Source organism: Colossoma macropomum, unplaced genomic scaffold (assembly GCF_904425465.1).
Source record: "Colossoma macropomum unplaced genomic scaffold, Colossoma_macropomum, whole genome shotgun sequence".
NCBI classification, from domain to species: Eukaryota; Metazoa; Chordata; class Actinopteri; order Characiformes; family Serrasalmidae; genus Colossoma; species Colossoma macropomum.
In genome coordinates this window covers 14,161,467-14,174,773 of record NW_023494785.1, presented here as the reverse complement: position 1 = coordinate 14,174,773, position 13,307 = coordinate 14,161,467, and the positions used below count along the sequence as shown (strand labels likewise).

Genomic DNA, 13,307 nt, shown 5'->3' with positions numbered 1-13,307 from the left:
TGCACTTAATTATAGTGCTGACTTTAAAATTGGTGACTCAGCGGCATTCCAAGCTCATAGCTTTTAGGTCACTGTGTCAATGACAGTTTCAAAGACAATATACTGAGTGGCTTTTTTTTTAGGTATTTCCACTCTGTACATGTGTCTAATATGCTGCCATATCCTTCACAGTCAACTGCAAGTTGTAATGCACCATATCAGTTTTGGCATTAAGAAAAAAATGTGTGGTGCAATGCATATAATTTTAGTTTGTATACCACATGACATGAGCTAGTGGTTAAATGTACCAAAAACAGTCACTAACAGTCATTTTTACATTTCCCAACCTCTGTTTAGGCCCTAAAACAGGTTGTTTTTGTTACTGTCCCTTTATGACTGATACATCTAAAAGACCTTTGTTCTGATTGACTTACTTGTAATTGCACCTAGTTCAAAAAGCTGTCTTGGCTGAAAAACTTCTTATAACTTCAATATGAATTTTATAAATGTGTTGGTTTTTGTGACAACACAAACAAATTCAAAACAGGATGTTTTGCAGCTTAGTTTCTATATATGGGCTATATGTGGACTGGGGAATGAATAGTAGGTTTTAACGTTTATATGCCAGATCAATTTTTTTTTTTTCCCAAAAAGAAATGAACATTAGATTTTCTCTGTGATATAAGCCCTTTAAAGCTCTCTCCCTACAAAATATATAAACCTGTGCTTTCCCCTTTAAATTGCAAATACATGCCATCATCATTAGCCTACTCACTTAGAAAGCACTGTCTGGTCTGACTAATCAGTATTTTATTAGGGAGCATACCTAATGATGGTCCACTCAGTTTATGCCAACACTTAGTCTCTGGTAAAATATCAGGTGACTCATGTAAGAGGCTATACATGACTGACGCTGCTTACATAGGGTACCAGATTCTAGTCCAGCCAGTCAACTGACTTTTGAGTATAACCCTGGTGCAAAACATTACAACCATTAACATGTATGAATGAATGAATTAATTAATTGATGAAATAGGTATGGCAGCATATTTTAGGTACATCTATAGAGTGGGTCTATATTATATAGTAGTGTACCTAATAAAGTGGACACTAAGTGTAAGTAAGTTGGATGCAAAATTTCTAAATGGGATGCCGAATGCTGAACCATTCAGCACCTTGTGCCTTTTAAAGCTCCACATATTTTACTGGTGAAGTGGACAGTTATGTACATTAAGGCTATTTTGTGTGGGGTCACCTTTTGTTTAATAGAAAAAAACAATGTGGGAGTCTTCATTACATGGGAACACAAAAGAATACAGTTCACTGACTTCACTGATCACAGCCTCAAGCAGATAAACAGAGATCTGTAATGTAATACATTTTCAGAAAGACTCTGGTCAAATAACAGATGTTCTGATGCTGTTTCGAGAACGACCAAGTAATTACTGTCAACATGTGTACAATACAGTACCAAGAGAACACGCTGTCTCTGATAGGCTGCCCATGTAGGGGGACGGACATCAGGCGCGCCTCTTGGTTCTGTAACTCAAAGCTCTCCGCGCCTCCCCTTTCTCATTACGGCAGGAGGACACGCGGTGCCCACGCACCTCTGCTGAACGCTCATAGGTCAGTGACGACACAAACAACGTGCCAGGCCAATCAGAACGTCTGTCAAGAAATCGAGCACGCTGTGCACGCGATGTTCACATGCAGGCCCAACATGCAGGTAGCTACCTCATGTTCAAAGAAGGCCGAGTGTGTGGCTTAAGAAGTTGCTAAATAGCCCATATAACCGCTGGGGCTCTTTCACTGTTTACCACACTTCCACAGAAGCAACAGAGACAAAAACAAAGCTAGCACCAAAACAACTGATGAAGTTATAAGAGCTTTAAGAGACGTTACACGGGCAGTGAGGCTCAAGTTTAGCAGCGAGAAGAGAAGCAAATTTGAGAGAGCAGCTAACCTAACGGTTAAATCGTGATAATATTTCACCTGCAAGGATGGTTGTGCTGACAAAGAAGCCCAAGACTTTCGAGATTGAGTTCCGTGATCCCACCAAGGCTTTTTACCGCAGTGGGGATAAGGTGGCTGGCAGAGTGGTCTTGGAGGTGTCGGAGGTGACCATAATCAAGGCTGTGAGACTGTATGGAATCGGCTGCGCCAAAGTGGAGTACCACAAAGGAAAGCAGCGCTGCAGGGATGAAGTAGAGTACCTGAGATATGAAGATGTTCTTCACCTTGACCAGCAGCCCACAGGTGAGCGGGCGACAGTGCTTGGCTACGTTGTTGCACTTTACTACAACATCATGATAATTGTTACTCAATTCATATCCCAGTTTTGACTGATCCATTTCTGCAGTGATGCCTGACTGCACTAGATCTGCAATGGTTGACTAACAAGGTTTAATTATTGTCTGCCTTTCAGACTTGGATGGCTCAGTTACTCTCAGACCTGGAAATAAGTATGAATACATGTTTGGATTCGAGCTTCCCCAGTCAGGGTGAGCATCTTAACATACTACAAAGTAAACAAAGCATATCTGTAAATATTTGCCTGTCATTTTCTGAATCAGATGTATATATGATGTATTTATTTTTATTTTCACAGGCAGTTGGTGTCCTCATATAAAGGCAAGTTTGGATCCATTCAGTATTATGTCAAAGCAGTGATGGAGCGGCCCTCCCAGTCAGATGTGGAGAGCAAGAAGTACTTTCAAGTGGAGGAGCCAGTTGATGTTAACACGCTCGAGCTCTCGGTAAGACAGCATAGTCAGTAGTATCCATAGCTCACTTCATTAAAATTCATCTGTAGTAGGCAATGCCTTGTGAAAAAGGCAAAAGAGGGGAAATAGATCATCCTGATTTGCCCGATCCTTCCCTTCTCAGTCTCCAGCCACTGGTGCGAAGGAGAAGAGGCTGACCTGCATGTTCATTCCTGATGGCAGTGTATCCATCACAGCAAAGATCAACCGCAAGGGCTTCTGCGAAGGAGAGGACATCTGCATCAATGCCAAATTTGAAAACACCTGCTCTCGCATCATCATTCCCAAAGCTGCCATCATAGGTACACACACGTACCTGGCCAACGGCCGCAAAAAGGTGTTCCGAGAGAAGATCTCTGCTGTCAGGGGTGATCATATCATCTCTGGCATGTGTGACGTGTGGCAGCGCAAGAGCATTCGTGTGCCCAAACTGAAACCCACTGTCCTTGGCTGCAACATCATCCACCTGGACTACACTCTGATGGTGAGCTCAAGCACGTAACTGTTAGAGCCATTTCACAAGATCACAAATCTAAACTCTTTGAAATAAAGGTTCCTAAGTTATTCTCAGCTTGGACGTATGGTTACAAACCTTTATAAATAAAACATTTACATTATGGGGAGGATGCTGAAACTTTTAAGAAGGTTCTTAACACTTACAAGACACCATTCATCCATTGAAAGGCTGTTTAGGGAAACAAAAATGATTCTTATCCACCTTTATTTTTAAGAATGTATCTCTTAATATACTCTGTGTCTCTTATGTGCTTCAGATTTATGTGCACATCCCGGGCAGTGAGAAGCTGATCTTGGAGCTTCCCCTGGTCATTGGGACCATCCCCTACAATGGCCTCGACAGCCGCACCAGTAGCATGTGCAGCCAGGAGTGCAGTGCGGCCTCCAGCAGTGTGGTATCCATGCCCTCTGCACCTCCAAGTTACAGCGAGATCCCCCGGCATGGCCGCCTGGACAGCCCCCTCACCCCACTCCTGGATGACTATGATGAAGATGACTGCCCCATCTTCATGAATGTTGGAGAATACTATCACACACCCCCTCCTGCCTATACTGAGGTACGCAGATCTAGTCACGTATTAATTTGGCTTAGCTCATAAGGAATCCAGAAGCGAGTTGGCACAGGCAAAGGCTTACCCTTTCCCCCTCTTCTCTTGTGTTCCAGGTGGACGAGGACTGCAATGACAGTGGCATTAACGTTCAGTTGTGCTAAACAGCTGCAGTTGCAAGAACTTTAGAAGGAGATGATGAGACCTGAAGCCAGACTGCAAAAATGTTTTCTACTTTATCATCAGATGGGCAGAGATCTATGTACTGGGAAGTGCTTTGGTGTTACCAGTGAATGTTGTCACACATCACAGTTTGTCAGGCTATAAACGAAAAACAGAGGATGCTTTCACATTTAGGGGAATTAGCCCCTTTCAGAACAACATTAGACTGAATACACAGTCTGTTTTCTTTCTTATATCTGGGGTATCCTCAGTGTTAGAGATCTGAGAGTTTTTCAGATAGAAGTTGACCTTTGCCATATTGGTGTAATGTTAAGCCTGCCTTTATAGTCATTCCAGATCAGAATGTAAAAGAATGAAAGGAGAATGTAGTACATTTTCAGTTTAACTTGCCAGATTAGATTTAAAGGACAGCTTTTGCACTTTCTCACTTTAGCATACAACTTTGTATCAGAGTAAATGGTTTGTTTTGGTTTTTGTTTGTTGTGAAAATCTATAACTAATTATTCTTTGTGTATGTGAAACAACAAGTTTAAGTTGTTCTAATAGTTTGATTTACTTTCGTTCTAGAAATTGTATTTAGTTATAATGCACTTGAGCACAGAATATCTGAATTTTTTTGTTTAGTTATTTGACAGAATTTGAAATTGTGATTAAGAAATTTTGTATGTTTTTTTTTAATTAAACTTTAAGGGCACATTGTAAGTTCATAAATAAAACTGAACAAAACATTCTCTAAATGTGTGTTTTATACTAATTGTAAGACTGCACGCTCATTCATAGTCTTCAGGGACAGTCGAGGTGGTACTGTTCTCTTAAAAGCAAAAGACATAAGTATTCACTGACCCATTTAACGAAGTCGAGACATCACTTTAGTTTTAGTTTCAAGCTTCTGAATTCATTACATTAGGCTTGCCTACATCTTGGTCAGTTCGTGCTGCTTTATGGGAAGTAATATCAGAGGAGAGAATCTGTCTGCCCCGATGTTATGTGAGTAGGTTCGTGGGCAGAGTGCTTAAGTAGGATAGGGCTACTGCAATGTAGGGGAAAGGTCAGCAATAGGATATAAAAAAGTACCCATGACTCAAAGCCATGGCACCCAGTATTACTAAATGGGCACCCCCTGAGTATCATAAGCTATTCAGAAACTGTTGACTGCTATTGACCGATGGGTTTACTATCTGCCAGCAACGTGGTTGGCACCAGGGTGATTAGCCTTATATCCATTTGGGCACACTAAAATAGTGATTGGAACAACAACAAGAACACAGTCAATGTTAGGTACAATATATGGGTTCTTTTCTCTCTTATCTAGTCAAATAATAGCTAATATATTGTAATTTTTAAACTGGCAATAAAGCCAAACTAACCCAATATCTGTGTTAAATACATTTAATATATAGGTCTCTACTCTATTAACAACTGAGATGGTATTGGATACAGTTGAAGGTCGTCCAAAATCTACTGTTCTTATCTGACAGTGTGTTGTAATGTCAAATTTGCTGCAGTCATGTTATCTTAATGTTAAAAGTCATATTTAACTATCTACACAAAAAAGGAATACATTGAAAACATCTATATTTCACTGACAATTTTGAATATCCTGACAATATATAACAATATATTTCATTTGAACTTGGGCTATTTGTTCATCTTCACTCTCTGCACACTTCTTTAGCTCTTGAGTAATTCAAAGAAGGATTTAAGGGTCTTGGTTTTGCCAGGGACACCAGGGAACGTGCAAAGTTGCAGGCAAAGTACGGAACAGGCTTCAGAAGGCATACGAGCATGAGGGCATGCATGCATTACAGCACATGTGAATCGTGTCAAGGGCAAACTCAGTAAGACTACAGCCATCAAATCAGAAACACGACACTGTTGTTTACTCTAATGACTTAATGATTAACTTTGATGGTTATAAGTGTTTGTAATACAAGTTTAAGTTGTTCTTATAGTTTATTTGCTTTCGTTCTAGACGTTGTATTTAGTCATGATGCACCTGAGCACAGAATCTCTTAAATTTGTCTGTTTAGTTCAGTTATTTGAACTAGAAAATTGTTATCAAGAATTTTTGTATATCTTTTTTATTCAGCCCTAAGGGCATGGTATAAGTTTATAAATAAAACTGAAATGAAAACTTTATATGTGTGTTTAATGCTAATTATAAGGGGGCACACATTAAAATGGCAAGTATATATACTGTGTAATCACTCATTCATAGTCTTCAAGGACAGTTGAGGTGGTACTGCTCTCTTAAAATGAAAGGACATAAGTATTCATTGCCGCATCTAATAAAGTCCAGGCATCATTTTAGTTTTAGTTTCAAGCGTTTTAATTCATTGCACTAGACTTGCCTACATCTTGGTTAGCATATGCTGTTTTATAGGAAGTAATATCAGAGGAGAGAATCTGCCTGCCTTGATGACATGCGAGTAAGTTCCCAGGCAGAGTGCTTGAGTGGGATAGGGCTACTGCAATGTAGGGGAAAAGTCAGCAACAGGATATAAAAAAGTACCCATGACACAAAGCCATGGCACCCAATATTATTAAATGGGCACCTGTTTTGTATCACAAGCTATTCAGATACTGTTGACTGCTATTGACTGATGCCCAATAACATGGTTGGCACAAAGGTGATGAGCCTTTAACCTATTTGGGCACACTAAATGAGTGAGTGGAACAAAAACAAGAACACAATGGGTGCTAGACACAATATATGGGCTTTTGCTCCCTTAATCAAATAATCACTATAATATTGTGCATTTTCAACCTGCAATTAAGCCAAACTAACACAATATCTGTGTTAAATACATATAGTATGTGGCTCCTTGCTAGTTAACAACTGAGATGGTCATCCAAAATCTACTGTTCTTATCTGACAATGTCAGTATTGTAGTGTCAAATTTGCTGCAGTCACCTTATCTTAAAATAGTCATATTTAGCCACCTACACAAAAAATGCACTAAAAACAAATCACTATATATTCTATTAACCCTTTTCAATATACTGACAATATATAACAATATGTTTCCTTTTCACATGGGCAATTTGTTCATCTTCACTCTCTGCACACTTCATTAGTTCTTGAGTAATTCAAAGAAAGCGTTTAGTGCCTTGGTTTTGCCAGGGACACCAGGGAACGTGCAAAGTTGCAGGAAAAGTATGGAACAGGCTTCAGAAGGCATACGTGGATCAAGGCATGCATGCATTACAGCACATGTGAATCACGTCAAGGGCAAACTCAGCAAGTCTGCAGCCATCAAATCAGAAACCCGATGCTGTTGTTTATCCGTTCAGCAGCTGTCTCCCTAAACAGAGAGCCTATCTGAAAAAGGAGCAGGATGTATCTTCTCTCCCTCACTCGCTTTCTCCTTTTCTAGCTCTCTTCAACCTACAGCTCCCTCCAATTTTAGCAGCAACCATGGACCAAGCCAAGTAGGAATATGTCAACTCCCAGCCTCACCGTGCTGCACCTAGAGCCTTTCAGATGATTACAAGCATCTAACTCCACTGCATGCAATGCAGTTAAGAAAAACAGCCAGTGGTCAGTCTACAATAGACCTGTGTGGAGACTTGGAAGCAGCTCTGAATCTGCACTGACATTTGGGGCACCGAGGTCGCTATGTTTGCTGAGCCATTCAAACCCAAATGTCAAGCAGGCACTCTCTATGCTGAAGCACAGCCTAACACCCTTCATACAGACACATGCGCACACACACACATGCATACATAGAAAACCACATGGCATGGTCTGTTACTTATTTCAAAGAGATAAGCTACATTATATTCATTGTGCTGAAGCATTTTTAAGCTGACAGTCATATTAAAAAATTCACACATCAGATATTATTTGTGATTACGTAAACCCCACATTGTTTCAGAGGCTGCAGTCTTGCATGTCCTTCACTGACAACACCCCCAGACAGACTGATTGGCATGGTGGGTTCCTCCTTGCCCATGACTGGCTTGGAGCGAGTATCACGCAGGCAATGTTTGGTTGATGACCTGTTTCATGTGCTCAGTGCATGATCTGATTCATAATCGTCTTGTTTGTTGTGGACAATGAAGGGTTGATAACAGCAAGGACCATGGGTAAGTACCAAAAAAATTCCAATTACATATCAATCTAAATACCAATTTGTTGTAGAATTAGAAAATGTTAAGGTATATATATATATATATATATATATATTATGTATGTTATGTATGTATGTATGTATGTATGTATGTACAAACACAGACATCCGACATACATAGAACATACGCTGACATACATACAGATGTACGTTTCTGGAATGTTCTAATTAAAACTGTTACTTTCATCATGGCCATTTCACCCAGGCTGCTGGTCTCTGACTGTGTCTCAGGGAGAATGGCCTTCTCTTTTACTGACAGCTGAAAGCTGCTGCTGAAAACTAACCACAGCCTGGCGTGCATGCTGTAACGTCAGGCAAGAATGAACTGTTCCTGCAAGCTGCTGTCTGTGGGGGGTCACTGACAACTCAACTAGCCCTCTGATTGAAAGGGACAGCAAAGCTTTGAAAATTGCAGCAAACACAGAGTGAACAACAGCCAGTGATTACACAGAATGGTAAAAATATCGTGAAGATCATTACTGTGACCTGTACAGTCGAATACTTTTAAGGTACTGAACTTTTGAAGTACTGGGCCCAAATGTCTAGGCTTTCACACAAAGGCCATGCAGTTTTTTCTCATATAGTTCATTTTTATTTTTCTGCCACTACAGATTTACAAATGACACATTTTTAAACAATTTCAATGAATTCTGACCAGTAAGGCTGGAAGATACCACTCTGATCTTTAACCTTTAAAGCTCAGCTCATACAGTCGATACTGTACTGGCAGGCGGGAAATGATCTCAGCTTTGCTGAGGCATTTTGACTGGCCTCCAGTGCAGCAGGTCCTGGTCAGTCAGTGTCAGTGTGCTGAGACCTCTGTTCTAAATATCTTTCCCCTGCTTAGGGAATCAGCCAACGTGATGCTTTATATCGTGATTCAGCAAGTACGAACCACTTACAGAATGTCTGTCAGCTACCAGAAGGCTTCTAGATTAAAATCAACCCAAGATATCCTCAAATCCAGATGTAAGTGAAGTGGAAAATTGATTAGATAATTGCAGACAATAGACTGGGCCTCATCGCTCAGATTTATCTAATGTTCTTGTTCGTGTGTTGATTGATTCTGCTGATGCACCACCAGTCTGAGTTGTGTGTGAGCTTTTACAGGACAGGTTATGTATGTTCAACTCCTGTTTCAGGCTGGAGTGGTTATGTGACTCTCCTTACTGTAACATCGAGCAGTTGGTGACACTGGCTTGGCATCCATCTCTATTTATATATATATATATATATATATATATATATATATATATATATGTAAACATATGTATTTCCATTAAAAAACAAACAAACAAAACAAAACAAAAACAACAACAAAAACAACCTTTGCTTATACAGTCTTTCACAATTACATTGTTGGCTTATAGGTAAAATGCATAAAGTAAGCCATAAGGTTAAAAAGGTGCCTAAAGGGTTCTTTGGAGCAGTGCCATAAAAGAACCATTTTTGGTTCCCTAAAAACCTTTCAATGTATGGTTCTTTTGTAAATGTAGACATGCATGTACAGTCATAGGTAAAAGTTTGATGTTCTGTTGATTTTCTGAGTGAAAATAGGTTAACACATCCTCTACAGAGAGTATACGTCTTCACATTTTAATGCACAATTACTATTTATTTGCAGAATTTGACATATCGGAAAATGACATGCTGTGGCCTGTGCAAAAGTAATGGCATCTTTATATTTTAGGTTTTCTTATTTCCCCAATATGTTCAATTTGGCAACTAAATAGAGATTGTGCACTGAGGGGGTGTTCAAACAAAGTTTATCACATGAAAAGTGATATATCATAGGAGCACAAGGTCTCTCGTTTATCACTTAACAAGAGAAATAAAGAAAGCACCGTGAAAACTGAAAAAATATGTTTGGAAAATCACTGGAATTTTCCTTTAAGAAGGTCAGTTGCCAAACAGGTTCTAGATATTAACTCTTTATTGTACTTTGGAGTTTGTACCTCACATATACCTGCTTAACACCTACACTTAAAGAACAGTAAAAGAAAGTGTTACCAGCTTATTTAGTTACACTGAGTTGTGTATTGGTATCATTAGCGCTTTGTTAAAATGAGGAGAAAGAGAGATGGGAGCTAAATTAATACATCTAGCTTGAGATAAACAATTACAACTAAATGCATTTAATACAACATGTGTATTGAACATGCCCATATATTAGATTATTATGTTTTCCTAAATTCTGCATTGTTTAATTCAAGCCTCTTTGATATCTGAATGGACTAGACAAGAACAATCTGCCTCACAGGCGCAAAAATATGATCTGCATCTGCATATCACAGAAAGGAATCTACGTATCAGGCACCAAAGCAAAGACTGTTTCTGCATTAAAAGGGTGTGTGTAGTTTAGTAGTTCTGGACACAGTGTTCAAGAGCAAACATCAATTACTGAATAGAAAAACACAGGCTGTTTGAAGGGGACAGACTGGAAAGGAGTGGAGAGTGTCATGAGGCCTTGGATTGCTTTTGTTTTCAGCACACGACCACTGTTCCTCTCTCAGACGTGCCCAGCGCTGAATCTTAATTAAAGGGGATGAAAGACAAAGTGCAGCACTTGTTCCCCTCAGCTGGAATTACCAACCTGCTAAGCGTGGATATGTGTGTGTCTGCATGTGTCTGCTTATTTACTTCACCCCAAGAGGATTCTCTTGTCACTCAAGAGGTCATTTAGTGTTATTGAAATACAGCATGTGTCCTCGTGCATTTGATTGGTTTTACTCCTGAAGAAAAATATGGAAATATCAGTAGTGCCTGGTGTACCTCCAGGAGCATATTGCATTATCTACCTCATGCATAATCTCACAAGCATCTCCTGAAAAATGAAAAACATAATGGCTTAATAGAAAAACTTAATTTAGACTTTTTCACTGTACTGTACATAGCATGATTACAGTTTGTACTGAATGCTAGCTCATATCGTATCCTATTCTCTACTAGATGAGTTCAAAGATATTTGATTGAGCTAAGGTGCAAATTGTAGTGTTACTTTTAATTAACACCACAGGGATTTTGCAGTACTGGTGCTGAAGGACCTACTGGGAGACAGTTTTAGACACCTACGTGCTGCATTTGGGCTCTGAGTTAGCACCTGCTGTACCAGTCGCAGGCTCATGTATCAGTATTTGTGCTGGGGATTCAGACCAGATGCTGAGAAAGCACCAGGGGACATATTCATTAACAAACTGCTCCAGGACCGGTTTGTTCTTTTGCACATAATGACTCAGATAGGCATCAGCAAAGCACCAGTGATAGTTTGGATAATACCCACAGGCTCTAAGGCTTTATAAGGAGTTACGCGCATTAAGAGAAAAGCAGGTCTTAGTACAGATAAGTTATTAAGCGTAACATTGGGATGGAACAGTTATCAGTGACAGTATGGCAACCCCAGGTGTGTGGGCTTTTAAAATAGAGGTAAAGAAAATGCTGAAGAAACTGTGGTGGAATTCCAGTGCAAACTGGAGATAATAAAAGTACTGACAGAATACATACTACTGGAGAGCACCACCGAGGTGTCGTATTATCACATGCGTCATTCCCAGGCTATTTGAAACTGCCCCAAATTCCAGAAATCGGTTTTGAGTCCTAGGTGTCTCGTTAAGCTTGTTATCATTCTGTCAGGCAGTGATGAACATGCTTGAGAAAGAAACTGTAGACTTGCACTGATTCAGCTGTCTTCCTCTTTTCCTCCAGCTGCCACACCCTCTGGCCCTCCCCCGGCTCCTGTTCCACGGCTGCCGTCCTCCACTGGATAAGTTTCACCACTTCCCTGAATAAAAACTCTTAGCCTATTCCTGGAACAACTAATACCTCTAAAAAAGTTTCATTTAGGATTGAGCTTTCAGGTTGTCCCATAGGAGAGCCTTGTTGGGGCCATGTGTGTCACATTTAAAGGGCCCATATACAACATTTTGTGCATTTTATTTTTCCCCCTGGGGTCCACTTATAATATTTGTGTAGGTTTATGTAGCAAAAACAGTCATAATTCATTTTACATGAGCATTTTTATTCCTTATAATTAAACAGGCCGTTTTTGTTACTGTCCCTGTAGGACTGAGGCACATAAATGAGCTCTGTTCTGCCTAGCAATCCTGCATTTGTGCCTCATTCAAAAAGCACCCCAGATGGTAACGCTCCTTATAACTTCAGTGTGAATAGGTGGGGCTTAACTACTGCAGGCAGTTATTTGTAAATGAGATGGTTCTTGGACATCACAGAAACAGTGAATTTGCTACTTAGTTTCCATATACGGACTGCATGGACTGAGGAGCAAACAGTATACTGTGAAACTTTGACAATGTTTACATACACCAAATAATTTTATCAGAAAAAAGCAATGAAAATTTAATTTTGTATGATATTGGCCCTTGAGGAATAACATTGCAGACTTAACTTTTTCAAAGGTGTAATGACAAGATGCAGTTGAGCGGCAAGCACATTAAAACAAGCAGGGCTCAAACTTAATGGCCTTGTTTGGTGTCACACACACACACACACACACACACAAATAATTTGCAAGCTTTTGTTACGGATGTGAGACATCTCACAGTATGACCACAGGCCATAACTAAATTCTCTTTATATGTCGTCATATTGTATACTCAGCTGTGGGCCTACAGACTCCAGACATCCCTAAAACCTAAATCTTAGGCTTATGGTTCAGTAACTATTATAAATTATTCAGTAACGTCTGTGGAACCAATATGTTCATAATAATACATAACAATAAGTTATGTAGTAATGAGTGTGGACCACATACAGACCCTCAGGATTTGAGGGGTTAATGGTAATGTTAAACGTTCTCTTTTCAAAGACTGTCCCTATATGAGCCATATATTGTGTATATCATAAAGTGTGAAGTATAATGTATAAACTATAAGTCTTTTGTACAGCTTATATCCTGCCCTATTAAAGAGGAATTCCACTGACTCTTCAAATTCATTATTAAATGGTTAAAATGTAAACAAAGTCATCCAGTGGTTTGATGTGAGATGTTCCATTTTACAGAAACTTAATGAGTCACAATTGTTCAGAGTGGTGGTGAAAGGAATCAGATGGTCAAAGCATGTGATACCTCTAAAAGTTACACCACAAAAACAGACAGAAACACCACAAAAACGTATTACATGAAATGGTTATGCAAATTTTGGCAAACTTATGGCACAGAGGTACAAGAA

General features: G+C 39.6%; 1 protein-coding gene and 1 long non-coding RNA gene across 2 annotated transcripts; both read left to right on the top strand.

Moving 5' to 3' along the window:
* Positions 1-1,703: 1,703 nt before the first annotated feature.
* txnipb (thioredoxin interacting protein b) lies at positions 1,704-4,720 on the top strand. Its single transcript, XM_036583346.1, has 6 exons — positions 1,704-2,235; positions 2,405-2,480; positions 2,588-2,735; positions 2,866-3,225; positions 3,515-3,814; positions 3,922-4,720. Exons 1-6 carry the CDS (start codon positions 1,980-1,982, stop codon positions 3,967-3,969), a joined length of 1,188 nt encoding a protein of 395 aa, XP_036439239.1. The 5' UTR covers positions 1,704-1,979; the 3' UTR covers positions 3,970-4,720.
* A 3,167-nt stretch (positions 4,721-7,887) lies between these two features.
* On the top strand, positions 7,888-12,107 carry LOC118813456. The gene is made up of 3 exons (XR_005007647.1): positions 7,888-8,077; positions 8,969-9,090; positions 11,824-12,107. It is a non-coding gene; the product is annotated as an uncharacterized LOC118813456 (long non-coding RNA).
* The last annotated feature ends 1,200 nt before the right edge of the window (positions 12,108-13,307 follow it).